Genomic DNA, 26,676 nt, shown 5'->3' on the forward strand with positions numbered 1-26,676 from the left:
TGAGTTCAGATCAGTACTTAGCTGAATGCATCTGTTGACCAGAATGTGATAAGTGGATGGAATAAGAGTAATGTAAATAACATTTTATTATTAGAACTAGCCAGCGCTTTGACTCCCTGTGCAGTTGTTACTTCATTAAGATTCTTTAAATGCCCTCTGCTTCAGTTCTAATGTTCCGTTTAGAATTTGATCTAGGATTTGGTGTCGTCTCTCTCATCCGCCCTGGGCAGCGTGCCTGGTTTTACTGCTTGGGTTTACAGCATTCATTATGCACACTTAACAGCTGTTGTAACTCTCTGCGGTAGCAGCGTGCGTGTGTGTGTGCGTGTGCGTGTGTGTGTGTGTGTGTGTGTGTGTGGCATTAGGTGTGAAGGGATTGGCTGCTGGCCCGGACAGCAGGATCACACCATTGACCTTTCGGTATAGACATGAAAGATGATCGTTCTTTCGCTTGCGGGATGGGTTTCATATTTTCACCTGGCACTTAATTCTGCTCTCATCTTATCCTGCCTGCCTTCCTCCCTCTTTATCACGTTTGCCTTGTTTAATCCATCAAGACCCCAGTGAGATTGGAGAGGAAAGATCACTATCATATTTCTGAGTTTGCCGTTCTAACATTATAATGGCTCCTGGCTGGAATGTTCAGTACAGGAACTATGACATGTGACGTTGGATTTTTTTTTTTTATCAGTTTCTTCAGAATTTCTTGGGAGCTCTTGGCTGGTAACCAGAAATGGTATTGTAAACATTGGTTGACTCGAGCGTGAATTATCTGTCTTTCTCAAGCTCCGTTTACAAAGCCTTTTGTCTTTAACGCAGGGTTTGTTTACATAAGATGCAATCAATAAGTAACACGTGTCTTTTTTTAAAGAGCATTATAGTTACTTCAGAACTTCTGACTTTTTACAGCATCTATTGGTAATAAGAATTCATGCACGATTCTAATGTATTACCTTAAACTAAAATGTGGATTTCATATTTTATGAAAAAAAATAATAATAATAAATAAATAAATATATATATATATAATTTGTATTATTATTATTTTTTTAATTTTTTTTATTGAGATGATAATGGGTTTAAAGGAAAAAGAGTTTATCTTTCTTTTTATCATACCATTTGGTGGATTTAAAAAATACAGGACAGGTAATGAGAGCAAAGCTTTGTGGAGATAAAATACTTTTTTTTTTTTTACAAAATATATTATTCTACACTCATAGTATTTACCATAATTCTACATACAAATATAATGAATACATGTAAACAAATAGCTGTGTGTGTGCACATTAAAGACATTCAGTGGCCTATGTCATTGAATTTTTCTATTACGTTTAGGTTTTATTTTTTATTTTCATGGCTTTCCAGTTCGGAAATGTACAGTTTGCTAATACTAAGAAAACATACTGTAAGTTTCAAAACTCATGGAAAGTCATGGGGGGAAAAAAATAAAGTCAGAATTGGAATATAGTGCATTGTAAATATTTCTTAAACTAGAAATTAAGTAAAAATGCTGATAAAATGTAATGCAATCCATAGAGTTACACATGACTGTCCACATTTACATGTCATGAAGCCTGTTGTCTAATAGGTCACTTGCTGTGAAGTCAAGACTTTAATGTCTTTGGGGTGAAATACACTTGAGTTTCCCCCTCATTAGTGACTTCTGTCTGCTTAGGAAGTCCAAAAACACATCCTTGAATCCTAATAGGCAATATGTTTCGAGTGGAATTTATCATGTTTTCTTTTAGTTATGTTCTCATTATATCATGTAATGCCATCTGATACTTTCAGCGTAACTCAGCAACATATCTCAAGTACAACTCAATGCCCAAGAGCAGAAACAAAGTATTTCTTAAGGGAAATTAAATTTATGGGAGTGGTAAATGTGGAGTCATGTGGGAATAGGGATTCTCATATTTTATGTATGGATGAGCCCTATGTGGTTAAAATGACATGTGGGCTGCTGGATTTCTCTTGGCTTATTTTGTGTTGGAACTTAAGACATGAAATATTACCAAAGGAGTTATTACGCTCCTTCAGTCTTGGTGTTTTCCCAATATTTACACAACCTCTATTCTCTGTGAGGCTTGTATGGCTTCTGCTCCACTTGAGATGGAGAGATTTGTGGTTTGAAACTCCAAGGAACACATCTGCCAACATTTTAGAATATTCCACCATATCATTACATTAAGGCTGCTGGCATGGAGCAGCAGAAAACTGAGGTTGTGTTTTATAAATATTGACGTGAGGGAACTTCTGAGGGCTGTTTTAAGACTGTTTTGGCTGGGCTTTTATCATGGTCACATTTGCAACTTAAGCCACCGTGTGAAGTTTTGATAACCTCGTTCCAATAGACTCCACACAGAGGAGTCAGTTTTGCGGAAAAAAGGAACCAGAAATCACACATATTAGTACTGGTCCGGGTTGTGTTGAATTGAGAGAATATATTTTAAATTCATGAATTCAAAGCAAAAACTAAGCACAATTGCCATTTGAATGTAAGTTTGTCAAGACAAGCTTTGAATGTGGACTTGCAAAAAGCCAAAAATGCAAAAATTTAAATGCCTTGGATTTGAAGGTATGTAGGCCTCAGAATATGTTTGAAATGCCTGTGTAAATTTGTATTTAGTTTAGAATTTTTTTTGTATTTAATCATTTAACTTTGGTGGACCAGGACACAGAAGAACACTTCTTTTTTTTTCAATACCATTTCCCAAAATGTATTACCTGTGTTGAATTTAGTTGAATTGCAGTTTTGTACATCCTCTTCCTAAAATTCTAGTAAAGTGCTAAATCATGATTTTATAAAAGAGCCAATTTTTAAATTCAGAATTTTTGTCCAACCCTGATGTAATTTTTTTCCACTGCAAATATGTCTCCTATGTAAATGAAGCTCATTATATTCGTTGTGTTCTGTCTTGCAGTTTGTAAATTTCCACAGCATGAAGGTAAGATCTTACGTTTTATGAATGAACTGCTCATTTTAAAAATCTTCCCAGTCTACAGACATTTGTTATGACATCCGCTTCAAACATTTCAATTCTCATGATAACTTTTGTAAACTCTACAATAAGTATCCACTTCAACAGCTAATTACTCTTCCGACAGCGATGCCATAGAAATATACAGAACTACCGCAAAAAGGCAAAAAAAGGGTTGTGCTTGTTTCTCTGGCGCATAAGGTACAGTATATATGTATATAGATTTGGTTAGGAAAGTAGGCAGTAAATGTAAGTTTATAATAAAAGAGATGTTGGTGTATTTAGTAACGATCTTGGTAGCTTTAATTGTATCTATATTGTTTGTATGGTGTGGGACTGGTGTAGGATGAAGGCCGGACACTGTGGGCAATATAAAGATTTGCATTTATTTGAACTTTCAGGTGGTTTACAGATATTCAAATAATCAACCATAAGATGTCGAACATAATGTTAATTTTACAAGACAGTGTTAAAGCCACAACTGATAATGAAATTATTCAATATCACATACTGTAAGGAGAAAAAGGGACCTTTTGCTTTGAGGGAACAAAGTGCTGCACAAGCTTAATTTTAAGTTATTTTAAATAGTAAAAACAGTAATATTGTGAAATATTATTACAGTGTTTTTGATCAAATAAATGGAGCATTGTGAGCATAAAAGACTTTCATAAACATAAAAAAAAAGATTTGCAGTTGCCAAACTTTTGTATATGTGGCTTTGCGTCCATTTTTATGGCTTCTTTGCTGAGAATTTCTTGTAACATGACACTAGCTCCCTTTTATTGACATTCTTTCAGCTTTATTGAAAAGTTCCATCTCTTATCAGGTCTGTAATGTTTAGTCACGCTGTTTCTTGACAGTTTTCCATACTTCCATGCACAATATGATGGAGCAATGTACAAAAAAAACCGTTTTATGTACTTTTAATTGTCTTAACCGCAAATTATTGTTCAGGAAATTAGCAAAGTTTAAGCAAATGCACTACTTAAAAAGCCATTGCTGTCTCAGAAAAACATCAAAGACTGAATAAAGTTTTTGGCAGAATATGGGAAGTTGTGTGTGTGGAGTGATGAATCATAATGAAACACGAGTTGCATGGTTATGCTCCAAAGCGGTGTCTTCAAAAGAAAGCATCTGAGAAATATATTAATAAAGGCATCTCTATCACAGTGAAGAATGGAGGAAGAGTGTCATTGTGTGGGAAGCCTTTTTAGCTGCTGGTATTGATAAGCTACTTCACTGTGAAAAGACATTTAATGCTTTGGAGTTCAGGAGAATATTGCTAGCTTTCTTCCCATGAAAAGTTGTTATCTAAAGAGGAATGATCAGATGTTATTTTTCAACAAGACAATGCTCCTGCCAAAATTGACAAAAATACAACCAAGAAGTGGCTTGAGAACAAGTCCATCAGGCTCATGTTTTGGCCTGGTCAGAGCAAAGATTAGAACCCTATAGTGAATATTTGGTCTCACATTAAACTCAAACTGTTAGACATTTTTCAACTACTCTTAAACTGCTTGAAGCCATTAACATTGAGTAGAACAACACTGACTCTTCTTCCTGTAAAATGCTGTCTGCAAGTTGGGGAAGGCTATTCCATGCTAAGTTACTTTATCTACAGTATTTGTGCAATTCTTGATATTTTCCTGACTGGTGATTTGTGATTAAAATGGTTAAGACCATTAAAAGACACCTAAATGTTTTGCCATTTTTGGCTTGGCCCATTTATTTATTTATTGCCCAGGAGTGTATTTGGCGAGTGAAAAACAGCATTTATTTTCTCATGAATAGCAGGAAAAATAATAAAAGACTTGGTTAAAAAAATGGTAGCCAGATAGTTACGACCCTGCGCTAAATGTTTCTCAAGCAAACTCATGCAACTCCAGTGCCCTAATCCTCTTTTCCCCCCTTTTTTTTAAGATAATTGAAGTGGTTTTGGTGGTGTCGTGTTTTTTTTTATGCTGTCTCAAAGGGTTAACCCTCAACACCCAGAGCTCTTTCTCGCTGCTTCTTTGCGTACGCTCTTGAGGTTCTGTGAAGAGCTCACTCAAGGCCTCTTCTGTAGCTCCAGATGTTTTGTGTAGCTATTTATTTAGCTTGTAAACAGGCCGCCAAAAGCTTCCCCCATAATGATGGAGAGGGAAACCGCAATTACATTGTTGCAGGGCCTTGCAGCTCTACAAAACAGAGCTGGCTGTTGAATGAGAGTCGGTGCTGGGGGGGAAACAGGTTGTTATCGCTTTAGAAGGAGGGGGTTGCCAGATTGTAATGCAAATCTTAACATTTTGCTATTCATTTGGGGGGAAAAAGCAATAACGGCATCTACAAAAACAGGAGGGGGCTAGTGTTAGGAGAAAAGGATGAAATAAGGTTATCGTTTCTTGTTTTTCCTTTTTTGGTCACTGCAATTTCACACTTATTTCATTTTGTCATAATAAGCGGTCTTGTATGAAAACATTGATTTGCAAAACCTAGTACCTTAGATCCCAGCAGTAGACATTACAGTGTGCTTAGCAAAGCATGGATATTATTGCACGCTCTCATTGATTTGTGTTCATCACTATTATAGATTCTATAGATTAAAAAACCAAACACTTTTTCAACACCCTATTTATCTAGACCTGTTTAGCTAATCTATAAACTTGTTTCCATGTGTGTAGAGTAGTGGTTTTCAATCCTGGTCCTATGGACCCACTGCTCTGCACGTTTTTTATGTCTCTCTTATTTAACACACCTGATTCCGATCATCAGCTCATTTGGTTGAGAGCTTTTTGAACTGAACTAAGTGGGTCCCTAGAGTCTCTAGCTTCCTAGGTCGTGAGTTAGTGTATCGTGTACATGGATACGCGCACTGGTAAGGACAGTAAGGAAGATTGCTTATTACACATTAGGACACTAATGACTCGATATTATATCTTTATATCTTTGACCATAATTTATGTTATTTAAAGTACGTTTTGATAAATATTTTGCGTATTTACAAATACTTAAGTACTTTTAATTGAATTTTTTGATAAATAAATAATTGTTAGCTAGATTGTTAATTACCTGTCTAGCGATGAATGTTTATCCTGAAACATAATTAAATAATGATTTGTATTTTTAAAAATCACATTTCATGTCATTATGTATAGCGAGTCGGCTCACTTGAATTAGGTTTTGTGCTTCAGAACTTCCGTTTAGTTAAATCCCGTTAAGGACCATAGTGAGCATCGATGCTCCCTGGTTTTCACGGTGCATTGTGAGACTATTTAGGAAGTGAATGTTTCAGTGGACTGGTAGGATTTTGGAATTGAGACAGCCCTTTAAATGGTCAGTGTCCTGACTGCTGAACTAGGGAGCTGATTGAGACTCACCCGCTGTGTCAGATAAAAGAAGAGACATACAAATTGTTTGCTTCAATGCATCAATGCCGTCTTAGCTGCCAGTTGTGTAAGAATTTACTGTTGTGTCCATAAATATATTTATTTTTTCCAACCATGAAACATCTAGATTAATCTTTTTTAAAGTTACAAAAGTTATTCAGTCAAGAGCAGTGAGTCAGTGATTTTTCTTTGTCTTTTGTTGTTTGATTAAAATGAAAAACACAGACAGCAGCAGGAATATTAGGCTGAGCTAAAGCACAGATCCAATATACTGATACACATGCGTTTTCTTTCTCAACAGTCATCAAGTCTGTTAATTGGAACATACAGTAACTTTGAATGGGAAGTTGACAGAAGCTGTAGGTGAGATTCTGAAGAGGTCTGCTTTAGGTCTAGTTTACTGACCCCAAACTTTTGAACGTGTGTGTGTGTGTGTGTGTGTGGTTCAGGGATTTCCTACATTGTGGGATAATAATACCAGGGATTTTTGATCTTATGGGCAAATTTTTTGGTTCCCATTAGAAAAACCGCTTATAAATCATACTATTTGTTTGTTTTTTAATGCAGTAAGTTTTCTGTGAGGGCTGTGTTTAGTGGTAGGGTTAGGGGGTAATAAGTACACAATGTCACAGTTGTCATGAGTTATTTTAGCACATTTATCTCTTTGTTTGGTCGGTTAATACAGTTGTGAAATATCCCCATCTATCTTTCAGGGTTGCAAAATGTTACACATTTATGAGAGTCTTTTAAGACATATCCAAACATGCAAGTTACGCAACAGCCCTTTATGTTTATATTTCCACAGGTTCGTATTTGCCTTAAAGTCCCAGAACTTTTTTTGTGCTCTTTTAGACAAAATGTTCTGTTGTTCCTGATCAAATTCTGCTTGTTTAATAACAGTCTTCGATCTGGTCTGCATGAATCAAAGGCAGTGTAGACGGTTATTTTCCAAGGTATTACTTAATTTGTATAGTTCAGAACCCATCAAATAACAGGTAATTTGAGATATAAGAATTTTTTAATGGATCAATGATGAAGACTGTTGTTCTTTTGACGTTACCAACGTTGTTATGAAAATATGACCGTACTTTTGTGTGATCAATTCAATACCATTCAATGCAATGCATCATCTTAAGTTTTTATTACTCTTAGAGCGATGTTCTAGGAGATTTTGCGATTGTTCCCTTTGGTGGCGTCTTCAAAGTAAACATCATCCGCGTGACTCAAGATAACCTCAGACTTGAACAGATTAACACGGCTCGACAGCAGTAACGGCCCTCCCTCGCTGTGCGTGTCGGTTTAGAAGGAGATTACTTTGATATTTAATTTCGGCTTGCCACTTGCATTGACCTTTTAGTGTAGCACATTCCGAGGGCGTTGTAATTAGCACTGGTCAGAGAGAGTGAACGAGAGAAGGGCGAGACAGACGGGCCAGGAGGCATGTTCGGCTGAACACGTAGAAGACGTGCTCTGTGTGAGACCACGGCCGCCCGCTGGGCGTCACAGCCCTTTTCACTTCCCATCTGCAATTATTTCTGTCTCCACCACAGAACGGTCTGACCGCTTGACAAGTCAATTAATTCTTAATGGGCCCTCCATCTGGCTCAGTTCAGTCGGAGGTCTGTAGCCTCTCAGCACAGGGACGGAGCTTAACGCTAATGACTGATGAGATTTTGTCAGGTAAAATCACCACTGGCGCTAACTGTGACCACACAGGTGTAGTTATGATTTACCGCAAATTAACGATCTAGAAACTTTATTGTGTATGGCACAGCACAGTTGTAAATCTTTTCAAGAGAGAATGACTGCATTATGACTTTTGTTTGTTTCTTGGAAGACGTTGTATCGTTTATAATTCTTATAGAAATATTAAATTGATTTGATACCACAGTTTCATGGTACTATAAAATACAATTTCTTAAAAATAAATAAACAGGATAATCAGATAAAACTATGGTTCTTTGGAATATACCATGGTACCACAGTATTTACATGATACTCTATGTAGTCATCCATGAACACTATGGTAGTACCGTTACATCTTCAAAATACCATGGTACCTTTAGTACTTTTTTGTATGTGATGAATTTCAAATTACCATAATACTGTATTACTATCTGATGCCATGACTGTACCATGGTACCACCACTATTGTTTTAAGGGATGTACCATAGACTGTGGTATTTTGAAATATACTATGGTATGAAAAATAATTTACCCTGTTGTTTACCTGCCACCAGTCATCCAAAATATGGTGGAATTTTACTATTGTAGATCTATTTGGCATCTGATAACATGATTATACCATGGTACTTTTTTAAGGGATATACCATGGTACAGAATGACTACCCTTACAAAAAAGTACTTCGAAATATACCATGGTTCTGAAAGTCATATATCATGGTTTATTAATGGAACTCCATATCCAAACTACCAAAATATGTGCCATGTCCAAAAACATGGTAATACTATAGTACTTTTGGTACTTTTTGTACTCCAAAACAAAACACATAGTGTAATTGTTTAATAGCTTAAATGGAGCTCCTCTAATTCTTAAGGCTGTTCATCTTGTCTCTCACACTCACACACACACACACACACACACACACACACACACACACACACACACACACACACACACACACACACCAGTGCATGGCTAATCCAGTTCATTATAAATATTTATGTTGCTAATTACTCCAAGTACATTATTAATAGCTCTGAAATTTTCCTCAAAGAGGATATAATTAGGCAAGGAAATTAGTCAAAAGCTAATAAAGCTGAAAGTTGAAAAGGCATGTTTAAGCATAGCTCATTTTTACGGATTGCAAAACCTGCAAGTTCTTGTTTTCTTGCCTCGCATGCATTTTTATGAAGAGATATTTCACTCGTCTACGGCTAATAAATACAGACCCTGACAGTGTGGAACCATCAAATATTAGCTCACATTCCATTAACATGTATTAGCGCAATATGCTATCTTTAATTAGGGACTGCTGTGCTCTTTTAATGGACTGTGTGTTTGCATTCCTTCCCTATTTACTGTTAGGATTTGGAAGCCCTGCAAAGTGTATTTTATAAACCAAAAGTATGTAAATGAAAAGAATAATGTAAATAGGAATGGAATTAATACATGGAGTGTGATTCATTAACAGTGTGTATATATATGTATGTGTGTATGTATGTATGTATGTATGTGTATATACATATATATGTATGTATGTATGTATGTATGTATGTGTGTGTATATATATATATATATATATATATATATATACACACACATATATATATACATACATATATATATATATATATATATATATATATATATATATATATATATATATATATACACACATATATATATACACACATATATATATACACATATATATATATACATATGTGTGTGGGTGTGTGTGTATATATGTATGTGTGTGTATATATATGTATATATGAAATAAATGTATATACACAAATACAGCTTTGTTGAACATAACACTTTTTTTTCATGCTTTTCTGTGGTAGTGTATTTTTTTTAAATAGTCAATGTAAACGGTGTATACGGCCTAGTATTTAGTAGTACTGTATATTCTAGTATTCCATTCTGAACATAGCCTTTGTCTCTTTGTGTACCGCTCTCATTCCCTGTCTCTTGCTGTACAGCCTTTACTGCAACTGGGTTGTCAGTCTAACGGGTTCCATTAATGAACCAGACAACAGGCCATTAGGCTCCAGGAGTTTAATTGCTCGTTAATTGGCTAATTAGTGCTCTGCTTTGTTTTTCACTCTCCCTTGACTTCTGTTATTTGCTTTTAATATCCCACCATCGTCTTACATTCTCCATCTTCCGCGCTTGTTTTTAGAGATGCTTGGATGGAGGTGGTTATGAATCCATATAAGATAATGTGCATCTGTTCTAAGGTGCTGGGAGATACATGTGACCTCATCGACTTCTCGGTCCAGGGTGCTCACTTCTGCTCCTTAGTTTATTTAAAATCCTGCTCAAACAGACATGCTTGTAATGTTCAAGTAATCCCAAAGAACTTGGCTATGTTCAGAATAGCATACTATTATTTTAGAATAACTAGTGTATATACAGCATTTGAATTTTCTTAATAAAATACATGGATACCATAATATGCCACATATAACATAGCATATAGTATCCTCGAATGCATTGCATTTAAATTTTCTTTCTATTTCCAGTGTCACATTAGACACATTTGTTGCATCTTTTTTTGCCAAAAGTGAAGGGTTTTTTTTACAAAAAAACTGAATACAATTTTGTATTAAGATATAATCTGGACACCAGTCACAACATAAGGTCACAACACCACTGTTGGTTGCAAAATGCTAACTGTTTCAACAGTGGGTACTAGGTAGTATACACTACATATTTCAGTATTCAGTAAGTAGTATGCTATTATTTCATTCTGAACAGTCCCGTCCAAACGTTATTAATGATGCCTGCATAAGGGACCATTACACACAATTCTCAAAATTAATTTCTCAAATACACAGTATATAAATTGCTTTAAAAGTCCATTTGAAATTAACATTGCAAACTAAAATGGATTGATAAATTGGCTTCAAAGTATGTTTAAAATGACCTTTAAACCTTCAAAGCTCCTACTTTTGGAACTTCTGAATGCAATATGACTCTTGATTTGCTGATTTAGGAGAGTTTGACTTGAGCTAGAACTAAACTGTGAATAACTGGAATATAGATGTCCAGGAGCAGAAATCAGTTCTTCTGATGTAGGCATAGCGAAAATGGAATGTTCTACACATAACATCACTAGTAAAATTTTACAACGTGATCATTATCCCAAATTTTACGAGCAGCGCTTTAAAATGTATCAGCGTTTGATGGAAGGACATTCTAGGCTTTACAAGTTTGGCTTCACATGGCAGACACATGGATATAAATAAATGAGAACAAAAGTTAAACTAGCCAATAGGAAATAGGACTCAGTACATTAAGGCTGCACTGCAAAAAGTGATTCCTCAGTATTTTTGTCTTGCTTTTCAGTACAAATATATAAACATTCTTAAATCAACATAGATTTACATAGCATAAGATATGTGTGTATGTATTTGTATTCTTCACTGCAGTTGCTATGCATTGTAGCCAATCTGTGTGACAGTTTTGCACGTGCTATTTGCATGCATTTTCTTTGTGCAGCGCGATTCTGTATTTGGTTGCGTTGTGATTATTTGCAGCACATGTTGTCGAACTGATGTTTTCTTAATTTGCTAGTGTTTTTTCAATTTGCATGTGTTTTCTTCAGTTGCTGTGCGTTGAGCTCTCTCAACCACCGTTGTTTTCATCTATTTTTGATTGTTTATAAATGTTAAAGGGGTCATATAATGGTACATGCACTTTTACAAGTTGATTGTACTGAAATGTGTGTTGGCAGTGCCTGTACACAACCATCATAAAATGATAAAAATCCATCCAGTGTTTTTTTTTTTAATCTTCTTATATGTTTTCCCCCATCTCAAATCAAGCCGTTCGATTTTGTGATGTCACAAAATCGACGCCCCTCCCACGATTGTTGATTGACAGCAGCGTTTCAACACAGACCCACCCTCGTTCGTGAGCGAGCTGTCAATCATAGTCTGCGCAGACAGGCGCGGTCATTGTTGATACGCTGGAGCACTGTCTATGAGCAGAATGGCGTCTAAGCGATTGTGGTGTTCTGTTCTTGGGTGTAATAACGAACACAGCAGTCATTTTGATGTTCCTAAATCCGAACCGCTGAAGACGCAGTGTCTGAGTTTGTTTTCGAAGGGAATATTCCCCACGATCAACGTCAATGCTTTCATGTTTGCGCGAATCATTTCACACACCAGACTGCTTTACAAACGAGGTCAATATAAAGCTGGTTTTGCTAAGAAGCTGCTCCTGAAAAAAGGATCGGTACCAACTATTCGTGTTCCTGCTGCACCTCCAGAATAAGAAGTGAGTGTAACGTTTTATTAACCTTAATATTAATATTTATATTAATCTTTGCAAATTGCTTGCTGCACGCTTCACGATGAATGCGGCTGTTTACACTCAGGGAATATTACGGCATGTTTTCTATGTACGATGTTCTCAATATAATTCATAATCCCACGTTTATAATGAACAACGCGTTATGGTTATTGTGTTATTGTGTTACGTGTACGCACAGAACAGAGGGGCGGGGTGAAAGCTCATTATCATTTAAAGACACATGCACTTAAACGGCGTGCTGAAAACAGAGCTGTTTTTGACCAGGTAAAATGAGTGTTTTCTTTTAATTATTTAATTAAGTATTTTTAATTAAAGTATATTACAAACTTTTAATTTAGACCCTAAAGAATCATATTAGCTGTACAAAAATGGCATTATATGACCCCTTTAACATAAGGACAGCAGAGCTTAGCAGATCTGTATGAGCAACACTGCTGGCATCCCACCTATAAGGACACTACAATGCATGGATTGCCATAGCATTGGCAATGTTGCCATAGAAACACATACAGTAGCAAGCCCAAGGTGTACATTGCGCATTTTGTCATGCACTGTCAGGAATTACTATACATTTCTGTCTTTGTACATGTAGACTGAGATTGAAAGAAAGGTAGGAGTAGCATTCACCCTGTGTGCTGGGGTGTTTTTTGGTGCTTCGGCAATTTATTTGAAAAAAAAGAAGAAAAAAAGTCATTGTCTTGTCATTCTCTCATATGCATTGGGCTTCTAGTGTTTTGAATTGCAATGTAGAATCTGCTTACTAGATACAAATGCAGCTGAAGTGTGCATATTTCATGCAGGGGTTTATGCAAGTATGTTGTTCTTCTGTTTGATAGCATATGCTGTATAAAAACTGCAAGAACTACAAATGTAAATTTCTGATTGCACCATGGAAGTGTAAAATACCTGGAGAGGGTTATTGACATTAGAAGACTTGCAGGTTAAAAATAGCTGCACCTGCTCTTATGTTAAAAAAAAAGGTGGATACAAGCACATGGAAGCAAACAAGTAGACCCTAAATCTTTGTCTAATTGAAAGTCTAAGGGATGTTATGGGTGAGCATGCACGTTTTGCTCATCAACATGGCTCCTGTGGGCACTGGGCAGAAACAGATATAGATTGACCTTTTCTGCTCAGCTCCCAACATTACCACAATCTGCCCTTCTCATTACCACGGGAACGTTTCGCACAGTATTAGACTTAATAAATGACTTTTCCTCTCCTCCTCCCTCTCTTCTTATTCCCTATTCATGCTCCCCTTGCTCTCTCTCTTTCTCTCTTGCTCACTTTTCTGCTCCTGAGCCGATAACCCAGAGTCCCCTGGGGCTTGGCCTCCATAATCACGTCAGTTCACAGCCCTCTTATTTGAGCAGAATTGCTTAATTGGTATGTGTTCTACATAACTGTCGGAGTATTAGACTCACAAATGAAGGTTAGAACCTCGGTGCTTGTAATCGACTGAAAGAAATTGATTTGCGCTCAGACGCTCTATAGGGAGAGAACTTTATGGTTCTCTAAAGAAATGAAGCTTTATAATTGTGTTTTTTTCCAGTCCCCTCCCCCCTTCAATTTTTTTTTTTGTTGAACATTCTCTAAAAACACTGTATTGATATTCAGACAAGTGACAATTGTAACTGAAAGTTTTCTTTGAATTCAGGCAGTGTGTTATTGGTCATCTAGTGTGATCATGTTTTCTTTTTCAATCTTTTAGGGTGTGTTCACTCTTGTCATGTTTGGTTCGATTAAAACGAACTCTGGTGCGATTGCTCTGTTAGTGCGGTTCATTTAAACGTGTGAACACTGCCGTACCAAACAAGTGGACCGAGACCGCTGATAAGATGGGCCTCGGGCCGCTTCCAAACGATCTCTGGTGCTGTTCGAATGAAATATGAACGCAACACAGACCAAAGACATGTAAACAAACCAAAAACGGGACCTGATATCACAAGATGTGACCCTAAAAAGGACAGAATGCTCAAGCTTACCTGTTTTTTTGTTTTGTTTTTTTGTCATAGTCGTCATAGAGTTTGCCCATCACAGTTAGATTATTCGATACAGACATCAGAACTGCGTCTCCACGCAGCAGATTGTGTGATTTGTTAATGCTCTATCGTGTTTTAAAATAGCATACCACCTAAACTACAAAACGCAAAAACGCTAACTCCGTCAACAAAAGCAAACGTGAGATAAAAAAAACAAAAAAAAAAACATTTGCTGAAGCAAACCATGCCATTTAACTTTCTTCTACAGATAAAGTTTAGTATTTCAGAAAAGCCACATATAAACCTGGTTATGTGATCCAAATCTTAAATTGCATTAGTTTAACAATCATAACATAAGTCATAACATAGTACTGTGCAAGAAACTGCACAAAATGAAGTCTTTATTAATCAATAATCTGTCCCCGTAATTATAATTTGTGTGAAAAAGAATAGTGAATAGTTATTGGTATTTACTGCCGCTATGTTCATTAGTATGTTTTTGAAGTTTTGCGAACGTGAGCATAGATTGAATTCTAGAGATATTTGACAAAGTCGGATTTCCAGTTATGTGTCAGCTAAGTGATTGGCATCAAGGTACGCTACATTACAACCCACTGAACAGATTGTTCAACTATTCCTCGTAGTCTCATTTTCATTAATGAAAAATGAAATATCATGTCTATCCTGACAAAGGTCCATAGAGATTCGCATAAAGTGGTTTTACAGGGTTTTAGATGACAGTGTCAAGGAAAATTCCCATTGTGTAGTATAAGTTCAGTATCTCAACTGGTTTTTAGAGCATGGCACTAGTGACACCAAGGTCATGGATTTTAATACTAGGGAACACAACACACAAAGCTGTTCAAATGCATGCAGTACTTTGAATGTATTGGAAGACGCTTTGGATAACAAAATGTTCAAATTGCATAAATGTAAATGTAGTATTTTAAGTAGTTCACTTGCTCATTCACTTACTCAAGATTGTTTGTACTTTGATGTGTGGGATATTCATTTTGTTTGAGTCATGTTAGACTCAGGCGGAGAATATTAAAATGTAATAATTTGCAAGAGTTGCCCTGGATGAGAGTGATCTGATATTGAGCCCCAGATTCAGTTCACAGAATTTGAGTTATCAGTGGGTATTCTTGTATGAATATTTATAAGATTACACTATTACCATTTTTCCAGACAAGGAATACTACCGTTTTATTTGGATGTGGGTTGGTTTCTGGAGTGAAGATTTTACCAGATGTGTTTCATTAGCTTGAAAAATGTCCAAGTTCAAGTTGGGAAAGAGTGCACTTTAAAATTAATCAGGACTAAACTGATTATGATATATATGTGGTCTGACAGAAAGTCTGAGACTCAGACTAAAATCATGTTAGCAAACCCACTTGCACTGATCGTTGAATCGCCTTAAGATTGATCCTCATATCCTCATAGAGACCTGGAGTCGATGCTAATGTTTATGTGATTTACAAGGTAAATCCCCCCTAGTCTACCTAGTCTGCCTCGTCTCCCTCATATTATTCCAAAACTGTACTTTTTAAAATTCAGTGCTGGTCGTTCTTTTCCATGCAATTCTGAAAATGAATGAATAGAGATGGAAGCATTCACGCTTGGTCTATATGTGATGGTCATGCAGGTTTGGGAACGACATATGGGTGAGTAAATGACAGAACTTTAACTTTTGTGTGAACTATTTCTTTAAATATGCCACTCATTGTATTGGATACTAAAAAAAATATGTTTGTACTTCATTGTTATGTTAATTTATGTTGCAGCATGTTGACTCTGAATGCAAATGCGTTCTTTTTTAAAACTTTATATTTGTCATAATGTGTCATAATTCAATCTGCCCCAGTTTTGACTCACAAAAACAAAAACACGGAGTAGATGCTTGGTTATGTCAGCATTCACAGCATTAGCATGCTAGTGATAACTGATCTTTCCTTGATCTCTTCTAGAATTTGCCAAGCCCTTAGCATTTTAGCCAGTCTGGTTGACACCTGTTTTTATTGACATATGAGATGAGTTTGAACAGTTCCTGCTCCCACAGTCTGATGCGATCTGCCTTCATACCCTCCCTTGTGAATCTTATCTGTTTTGGATGAGCGTTTTGGCAGATCTTTCCTGGAAGACAGATTTATGGGCTTAGCCTTTTGGCTCTATGCTTCAGTTCTTTTGCATTCCCTCTGTGAAGTTCATTAAATACAGCCTTCATTCTGTTGATGTTGCTAGCCGATTGTAATAATGCTTGCCTATTTATTTCCATACAAATATGTAGCTAGAAATGTGCGCTGGAATAGACCGTTCCAGAAATGTAGTCTGAATTGGTTGGATTATAGTCCATCTCAACTTTAGGCTTCCAACATATGGTCTGTTGAGCTTTTGAAGCAGTTCAAACAGTCAGATATATTAATAAAGGCAATGGACCAGTCTCAAGTTTTTTTAGGCAGTCTGTCTGTTGTAACATTCCATGGCACCCAGTTCATCTCATAATAGCTGTTGTATGTTTCTGTAGAGAAAGATTAAGGGTGCGGCCTGGGAGATAGTTGTCTAAACAGAGTTAAAACCTTGTAGATCTGCTGCATTTGTCAGGGTCAGGACTTGCGCTTTGAAGTCCTGGTTTTGGATTTGGCTAGATCTTGAGGCATGGATTGTCTTAAGCATCTCTTGTATTAGCGCTTAGCGCTTTCCCCTCATCCATTAACCTAGATCTATGGCCCAGCTCAGTGCTGGCCACTTCTACTGTGAAATTTGAGAAATCTTTTCAGCTCTTACTTTCACTCCTAGTGAATGTCTGGAACATTTAAAGGGGTCATGGCATGAGAAATCACATTTTCCTTTAGCTTTTGACATACAATAGGTCTTTGTACCATTAAAACATCCTGCAAGTTTCATAGCTTAAAACGTCCTCCTCATCATAAACAAAGCATTTATTTAATCAAGCTCCAAAAATGGTTTGTTTGAATATTGTGGTCTCTGTGATGTCACACGGGCAGATATATTTGCATATGACTGCCTCCAGAGCAAAACATCAATTAATAGTTATGCATCATTGCATTATAGGCCCCGCCCATTGGCATTCAGTCACTTAACTCCTGACACTTGCCTACAGTGGATGAGTCACGTCAAAAGCCAATGGAAGCCATTATAATCACTGATGCTGTCTACACTGAATACAGTACAGATGCCTGTTCAATTCCTGAGGTATTCCTGACACTTGAGTCTGCTGACAACACAGACAAAGAAGAGTAAAGGAATGTTCGCTTTGACATGTCCTGTTTAAACGGCTCCTTTGTGTCTCTGTACAAACTTGAGAAAGATCCCACATCCCAGCATCAGAAACATTTGCTTTTTAATGCCGTCCCGGATCACGTCAGAGGATTATATGTTTGTTCGGAGCATTTGACTGCAGATTGTTGTAAACAAGGCACTGTGTAATGGAGAGTTCGCAAATAAACTTTTGTTAAAAGATGAAGCAGCCAACTGTATTGGATCTGACAGCAGCTCCACTGCAAACTGTAAGTAAATGATCATAATGCTTTTCTGTGACAGTTTTATATGGATAATGTTTTCAAAACATATACTCGCATGCTATAGCGAGGGGGTGTTGATATGCAATGACGCTAGCCAATCATAACGGTGGTCATTTACAGACACACCTTAAAGGAGCCGCCCCTTAAAAATGTATCATCTCCGAAGAGGGTCAGAATGAAGGTTGAAAATATTTTTTTCCATATATATATATTCACTTGTTTTTTTGGTGCGCAAAAAGTCTGTCTGTCTGTCAAGTTATATTGCAGCTAGAATTTGCTACATTTTCTTTTTTGAGGGTATTTGATTGGGAAAAAAAAGTGTAGTGCAAGATCAGTATTTTCAAGAAAATACATAGGACAGTGTGTAAACCTGCAATGTATGCTGTTTTTAGACAAGCATTTTTAAATTTATAGTTGCACTTCTCTTATTCACAGGCCTCACTTCTCCAAATCGAAAAAGATGCTAGACAGAGATACCTAGACTCTATTCAAGTTATTTCTGTTCTTGGTTGCCGTAATGTCATATGCAGATAAAGATCTCTGTGCCTCCATTTTAAATCTAAGATTCACAGCATAACCTGAATATAAAATGGAGGGAGGGAAGGTGCAGGCTCATTGGTCAAGGCCTCATTTCTGACACAGTCAGGAGGAAATATTGAAGGGAAATTAATTTGCCCCATCATTCTGACAAAGGGAGGTGAGTGGAGGGAACTGACATGCCGTGCCACGCTTCATTGTTTCAGAACTCAAGTCTCATAAATTTGCACGGCTATCGTGAAAGAAAGTAATAACGCGTTATCGCATTGCCACCTTAATTAACATTCACCGACTGTAACTGATCCATCTTTCATTCTCTACGCTCTGAAACTGCCTAGGCGTGTGTATGTGAGAATAAGTCTTCCATTTTGTGTCATCTTAGGTGACTGATATTTTTGTGCCACAAATTCCCCCACATTTCATCGCAATCGTCCTCTTTGATCCCTGCATGCTGACATTCTTTCAGCCTCAAAATGGCAGCAGTCATTTTGAACACCAGGCATGTGCGCTAGTACACTCAATATCGCAGTAGGCAGCCACTCTAGCAGGGGTGACAATTCTTCTCTTTCAGACAATGTGGCATTAGTGCTTGTTAGCTCCACCATTAGCTATAGAGCTCTCAAATTGTGGCTTTGGCCGAGGATGTGTTTGGCTGGCTCCACTTGGAATGGCGTACCATGTATTTACTCCTGTGAGGAGAGTATTAGAGGGCTGCTTCGTTGAGCTCACAATTACTATAATTACAAAATTTCAAGTTGATGCGTGCCCACGGTGGAGGAGAAATGGAAGGTGCAATTATTTAAGAAGCTCCCGTTAGCTCTTCTCAACCATGCTTCAGTGCTCCTCAGCCACAGCACCTATTCTTCTACAGCTACAACAACCTGTAATTGTGGCTTTCGCTCCACAGCTGATGGAATTCATTTATCATGATGGTGCAGTCAGTGTTTTTACAATTTTACAAGGTTTCTAGGAAGAAAGCGGGAAGTACTCAACAAAAACATGTATTTGAGCTTAGACCAGAGGGACAAAACACTGAAATATATTGCTGAAAAAAAGCAGTTGAAGGAAAATATAGCAAACAATCCGTGATGATGGCAAGAAAATAGATGAGAAAGTTTTACAAATAAATATATATGTGTGTTACAATGTCATTAATCAGACAAAATGTTTGGAAATCGCAAATGGGTGCAAAGATAGTGCATATGGGTATTATTGCATGCACTTTGAAAATTCAGAGAGGGGTCAAAGTTGAAATAGTTTGAACTTTTAAATAGTTTGAAAACACTTTACTGGCGTGCATTGTGGTGGGGCTGCTGACACCTCAATCCAAAAAGTTCAATGTATTGGGCTGCACTAATGCAAATCATGTGAAAGGGCCCTCATGATGTCTCCCGTTGACGTCCAGGTTCACAGAACTGAATTGTATTCGAGGAATTTGTCTAATACTTTTGAAACGGCTTGCAAGTGTGACTGTTTTTTCCCTGATAGACTAGAGAAGAAGAGTCATAAAGGTTATTCACTCGTAAAACGCACTCATTTAGCAAGAAAAGGGGCATGATAAAGTGTGAATCTGTGAGGTAATACAACCTACATTCAGATTTAGATTTCCTTTCTTTATAACGCCTAACTTGCAAGTTTCAGGTGAGATAAACCACTGGTTAAAGTCAGCCCGCACGGTTGGTCTCAATCTGACTCATTCCTGCTACACAGACGCACCTTGAAAACCACAGAAATGGTTCTCCATCGCACAGATCGGGTGTGTATACAGCTGATTAGTGCTCTTTTAGTTTTGCAAAGGAGAAGGCTGAACCACAGTGCAAACCACTTCCTATGGCTTTGTTTGCAAGGGTGTGAAAAGGTTTAATGTTCTGAGTAAAATTGTCACCTCTGCTTGCTATGCATCGTGAACAAAGAACACTTGTCACATTTTTTTAAGAGCTATCAAAAATACCTGGCGTGTAAACTCAGACACCAATCAAACATTCATATGTCGCATTTTACATTTGATTCATTTTAGTGAATTGATTTGTTTAGCCGGTTCATGTAAATGAAAAAGTTTGAAAGAAAACTTCAAAAGAAAGAAAAATTCTTGTATCTAATAGGGGTTGCAGAGACTTTAATGCTCTGCAATTACGCTTTAAGCTTGACGTCGACTAGCCACTGATCATGTGGTTTTGACATTAACAACATGACCGCCATGCAGTAAACAACAGACAAAAGGCCTTTAGACTGTTCAGACTTAGTGTGCTATATCTTTTCTAACTGATCAGACTTAGTTTGCTTATAAATTACAAACAAAGCTCCTAAAAAAAATCCCATAGATTTACATTGGTTGTAATACTAATGCTGTCCCACAGGATAAGAAATCTTTGAAGTCCACTTTTACGCTCCGTTTCCATCAGTTAGAATGGCAAATAGATGCATATTGTGATGCAGAGATGCACAGATAGTTCACATAACTATCGACTTCATAAAATTTATCGTTCAAACCCTAGTATCTAATTATTTAGCAAAACATTGCTGTTCATCTCTGTTTATGACTTGGTTATATAAATAGTTTTCTAGTTTGTTTTTATTGTAAATTTAGGTATGATGCAATTAAACGATCTGAGGTCTCATCTGAGAGTTATTTATTTGTAGATATTGTGTATTTGAATATATTGCCGCCTTAGATGGCTTTTTAAATGGGTATCTTATCTGTAGTTGATATACTTTCAGTTATAAGTAACTTGTAGTTTGACAAGATATTGTTTTAGCTTTCCCATTACTGTTCAGCACAAATATTCCATTAATATGATTAAAGATGGTAATTTTGTAACCTGGTGTTATGCCACAGATTAAAAGGCATAATCGTTTACCAAAACTTCTATATATATACAGTGAGGAAAATAAGTATTTGAACACCCTGCTATTTTGCAAGTTCTCCCACTTAGAAATCATGGAGGGGTCTGAATTTGTCATCGTAGGTGCATGTCCACTGTGAGAGACATAATCTAAAAAAAAAAAATCCAGAAATCACAATATATGTCTGATTGATTATGTCTCTCACAGTGGACATGCACCTACGATGACAAATTCAGACCCCTCCATGATTTCTAAGTGGGAGAACTTGCAAAATAGCAGGGTGTTCAAATACTTATTTTCCTCACTGTATAGAGAGAGAGAGAGAGAGAGAGAGAGGTGTGTCAATTTTTAACAGAAGTGTACTATGTTAAAATAAGTGCTTAATTGTCAATTGCGTACCTTTTGGGTTTAATATGGGTTGCTTTTTGGTTAAATGTGTTTGGTAAACACAAACATTCTATAAAAAGAACAGCTCATGTGCTTCAGAATTTCCTGTATGTTGTGTTGGAATGAGAGAGCTGGTGAGCGAGGCATGTAATTGTGTTTAACCATTTTTGCCCGCGTGGTGAAAGACCATGTGGCTCCCCAAAACAAGGCTGACCAATATCAGTCACGTCGATGGTTGTTCTCAACACTTAAAATACTTTTCTTGCTGGAGGTCATTGGGATGATTTCTCAAGCCTCAGCGCAGTATTACTGTCAGATGATTTTGAAAGGCACAAAGAACATCTTTCATTAAGAGGCTAAATTCATTAAATGCATTTCCACGCTCATTTTGTTTTTACTGCTGTCTGAGACATCAGTGGGCCAACATGCGTGAACAAACCCGCTCCTGTCCGGATTTCTTAATGTACATCACAAGAATTAGAGCAGGAGTCACCAACCCGTCGATCGCGGTCGACAAGTCGATCTTGGAAGCATTTTAAGTCGATCGCGAAGAGTTTTCAAAATCAGAGAAAAAAAACAAACAATATTTTTATTCATTATTATTTATTAATTTAAAATGCACCATGTGCGAGCCTATTGTGTAGTAAATGGTGTCTAGGGGAGGGAGAGGGGTATATCTGTCCAATCAAATAGCCTATAGTTTACATATAATGTCTGTAAAACAACCGCTGACTTAAGCCTTGTTTATACTTTCGCCTGGCACCGCAGCGCGAGCCTCCGCTGACTGCGCGCACACCTCCCCAAACAGACGAGGCATTTATATTTGACGCAACTGTTTTAGACTGACAACCAGACCATACAACTGATTTAGACGCGCAAACTGGGTGCCGGTGTGATGAGATGTACTAATATCCGTCTGCTCGGGCAGATTCGGTTCAAAGTCGTGCATCTTCGGATGCGGAGGCGCGCGCGCTGTTACAATGACGTCATTTTTGCCGGCGCTGATAGTGTGCAATCACAGCCATCACATTGTATATGTGTGGGGAGAGAATCTCATCTGAGCCCTCTGAGCGAGGGAGTATTGCTAGTTTGAAATCTGTTGGCTATATTGTTAAAAGTGTATGTGTTTTATGTTCTTGAAAAAGGGAAAGAGAATCAGTGCTGTACATGATTGTTTTAGGCCTGTAATTGATTGATTATTGAGGTAATGAATGTAGGTCTGTAATTTGTGTGAAAATATTTTTGAAGAATTGAAGGATGACTGTTGTCATAATATTTTGTATGCTAGTTGCACTAACCTGAGTATTTCCATTTTGAAGTGTTTGAAATATATTTTAAAAGGGAAAGTGAAACAGTACATTATTGGCTTACACCTGTAATTGACTGATTATTGTGTTTATATATGAGTAATAAGCCTGTGGAAATACTTAATGTTATATTACTGTTGAAAATGTTGAATTATAGTTGACAGTTTGTATAGTTATATACTATTTGTATAGTTAAATAAATATTTTGCTAGTGACTAACAGGCAACAAAGAATGTCAAAGTAGAACTACATTGTGGCCTTGTTTTTTCATAATTTTTTGCAAGTAGTAGATCTTGGTTTACATTTGGACTTTGGATGTGATCTTAGGCTTGAAAAGGTTGGTGACCACTGAATTAGAGGATGATACTTGAAAGTAAAGGAATGTCAATATCATAAAATTTTGTGTATGACCCATCTTTGTGAAGTAAAAAAGGGAAATGAAGAGAAAACAGGAAGTGGTTAAAAGTACTTTCATATGGCTTTTTATTAGAGTGTTAAAGACAGATCTAATTTTAATTTGTGTAATGTGCAGAACACTTTAAGCCATTGACCGTGTGTGTGTGTCTTATGACTGCTTTACGCACTTGCTCTTTGGTCTTGTGGTTTTTCGCTGTAGTTTCAGTTTATAGATAAAGTGCAGAGGCATTTATAATCCATTGCTTATTTTAAAACTTTTTTTTTTTTTTACCTTTTAAATGAGGCAAGCCTGTTTCTTTTGGTTCCCACTTTTACTCAGCTTGTGAACTTCCCTCTTTCAATCCTCCCCTCAATCTGTTTCTCAAAGATGACCCTGTTAGCCTCCTCAGACCTCTATAAGCACCTGTTTACTGGCCACTCAATAATTTAAAAGAACTGTTTCTGAATAATTTTCTTTAAAAGTTGTTCCACACAGTTCCTGGTATCAACATATTGCTTGTCACGTCACACAGTCACTTTAAGAACTTTCTCAGGTTTCCGTTTAGGGTTTTGGTCAGATGTACTGAGTTACAATCTTCTAAAGTGATATGAGGTATGCTCACAAAACTGTCACAGTTAAGAGAGATTATTTAGATTGAGTTATGTTCTGCAACAGCTGTTGGCAGATGCTGCAGTCATCTCTTGCCGCTATTGCTTCTCCAACATCCAGTTCAGCCAGTTTTGTACCCAGTCATATTTAAGCATTAGTAAGATTCCTTCATGAATTCCTTTATTATTGCAGCAACTCTTTATCCCAGTCTGTCAGAAACGCTCCGTTTAGTTTGTCTCTATGAAGCCCCTTCTTCTGAAAAGCTCTGATTGGTCAGCTGAATCAGTGTGTTGTGATGGGTCAGCCACTTCGAGTGTGTTACTGAAATGTCCCGCCCCTTACCATAACCACGTGTTAGATCCGGGGTGGAAAAAAAATGCCGACAACACACTACTAAACGCAACTCAAACTCGTACTGATATAGAGAATAGCTCCCTTTGTAGTGGACTTTGTGCTTTGTAACTTTGCAGACCTTTTTCTTGCCCAAACAGCAACATTACACAGTAAAGAAAGTTAAAAATGTAGAAAAGCATTATAGGTCCTCTTTAATTCTTATTTTACAATAGGTGAAGATTAAGGCTGAATCATAAACTAATCGTTCGGATCAATTTGTGAACCATTTGATTAATTGAAAACTGATTAATTGTAAAGAACAGATTCAAACTAATGATTTGTTCGCAAATCAGACATCACTGTCCCATTAACAAAGTACTTGGTTACTGCAATATACAAATCTGCTGTTAAACAGCACTTCGACTTTCTTAATAGCATATTGGGCTCATTTTCATTGCTACCTGAACCTGAAATGCAGTTGTTGTCTCTTCCTTCCTGTGTAACAGCCCGTTAAAGCGCTCTGACCTCAGAGTGGATGTCTTCTCTTAGGCAGCTGTTGGGTTTGGCTTTCTGCAAGGCCAGGGGAAAATCAGCTGACTCTACAGTGGTACCAGATCTTTATATAGCACATGGACGTCCAACAAGTTAGCATGATACTTACAACCTGATTAATGGCCCCTTTCTCGCTCTCCTTTTCCACATTCGCTCCCTCTGTCTTTTATTACACTCAGTTTGCTATGTTTGTTTGTAAACCTCTCAAGGGAGGTTTATACATTTTTAAGTGAGACAAGTCAAAGTGTGTTTGGCAAGAGCAGTTTGTGAAACGTTGTGAAATAGCTCATGATATATTATGAAAGTATATGTGCACTGCAGCCATATCACTGAAGCTAAGCAGGGTTGAGCCTGGTTAGTACCTGGATGGGAGACCTCATGGAAAAGCTAGGTTGCTGATGGAAGAGGCGTTAGTGAAGCCAGTAGGGGGCGCTCACCTTGTGGTCTGTGATGGGGACACTATACTGTCAAAAAGCACCATCCTTCGGATGAGACATTAAACTGAGGTCCTGACTCTCTGTGGTCATAAAAAATCACAGGATGTCCTTTGGCCAGATTTGCCCATTGGCCTCTATCCATCAAAATGGCTTCCTAATCATCCCCATATATACTGATGCTGGTGTGTGTTGGGAGTTCTGGCGCACTATGGCTGCGGTCGCTGCACATTGGTGGTGGTTGAGGAGATTCCCCCCTGCGCATATTTTTTTCAAAAATGGATTTTCAGAGTGATGCCATATAGAAGAACTATTTTTGGTTCCCCAAAGAACCTTTCAGTGAACAGTTCTTAAAATAAAGATTTTTTTCTTAGTAGGAAGAACATTTTAATCGAGTGCAACGGAAAGGTTCCATGAATGTTAAAGGTTCTTCATGGATTGAAGGTTCTATCCATAGATAGCATTAAATAACCTAGCGTGGTAGTTTTTAGTTTGTTTGTTTTCTTAGTTTTATAGTATGTATTATTTTTAATAATAAATACCATGACTTTGGGGGGGAATTATACCATTAAAATGATGATCTGTGTCATGTAATTGACAAGCCTTTAGTTCAACTCCATATATGCCCTATTAGTCGACAAGGCTAAATATTTTGGGGGTTTTTTGTGCTAAATATTTATTACTATTCTTCGCATATTTTCTTATTGCGACCCATCTTTCACCCTGACAGACTACAATATAAAATCTAATTTGTTTTAAGTTTCCTCCCTTGATTTTGTATGGAAATGCTATTGCGTCGTACATCAAGATCTCTTGTCAGCTATTCAGAATGCATTAGCACCGTGTGCTCTTAGCTCTACGTGATGGATCACATTACTCACATGCTGTATTCAGGCCATAGCTCTGGAGGGATTTTTTCCTGTTGTTTCCAGATAGCTGCTCCCCCTCTGCCCTCATTTTGCTTTAATTGAGTCCTCGTTTCACAGGGCCGCTTCAGTGTCTGGGATCAAACTGGGAGCTCCTAGCAAGCCAATGGGACTGCAAACCACATGAGGCAGAGAGAGAGAGAGAGAGAGAGAGAGAGAGTGATGAGCAAATCCCTCCGGGCTTTGTTCGGCCTGCTCTCCTCCCCTGACTCACTATGTCTTTATCTCCTCCGCCGAGGCTTCGTTAGCCGTTAGCGACCGGTCTCCGTTACTAACGACAGAAAGCTGTGCGGTCAGGATCAGACAGGAAATGAGTTGTTCCCGCAGGAGAGACGACAAAGTCTCGAAGCAGCGCTACAGTCGTGATTTTTAAAGTGGAAGTCTTAAAGAAGTTCATTTTTGGCCCTTTTGCCAATTTTGTTGATGGACAAGTGCAGGAATGTATCAAGAAATGTCTCTAGCCAGATTTGAGC

At 37.4% G+C, this 26,676-nt stretch overlaps 1 protein-coding gene across 21 annotated transcripts in view; it reads left to right on the forward strand.

Annotated features, from left to right (window-relative positions):
- fbrsl1 (fibrosin-like 1) overlaps window positions 1-26,676 on the forward strand; it is a 300,204-nt gene that overhangs the window by 146,638 nt on the left and 126,890 nt on the right. For 13 of the 21 annotated variants that reach the window (XM_084113435.1, XM_084113437.1, XM_084113449.1 and 10 more), the window contains one exon: window positions 2,925-2,948. The exons of the other annotated variants lie outside the window; for them this stretch is intronic. In XM_084113435.1, coding sequence (XP_083969561.1) covers window positions 2,925-2,948 — 24 coding nt within the window. The remainder of the gene's footprint in view (window positions 1-2,924; window positions 2,949-26,676) is intronic. 21 annotated transcript variants of the gene reach the window in all.

This window comes from Abramis brama (genome assembly GCF_963993115.1).
Source record: "Abramis brama genome assembly, chromosome: 5".
NCBI classification, from domain to species: domain Eukaryota; kingdom Metazoa; phylum Chordata; class Actinopteri; order Cypriniformes; family Leuciscidae; genus Abramis; species Abramis brama.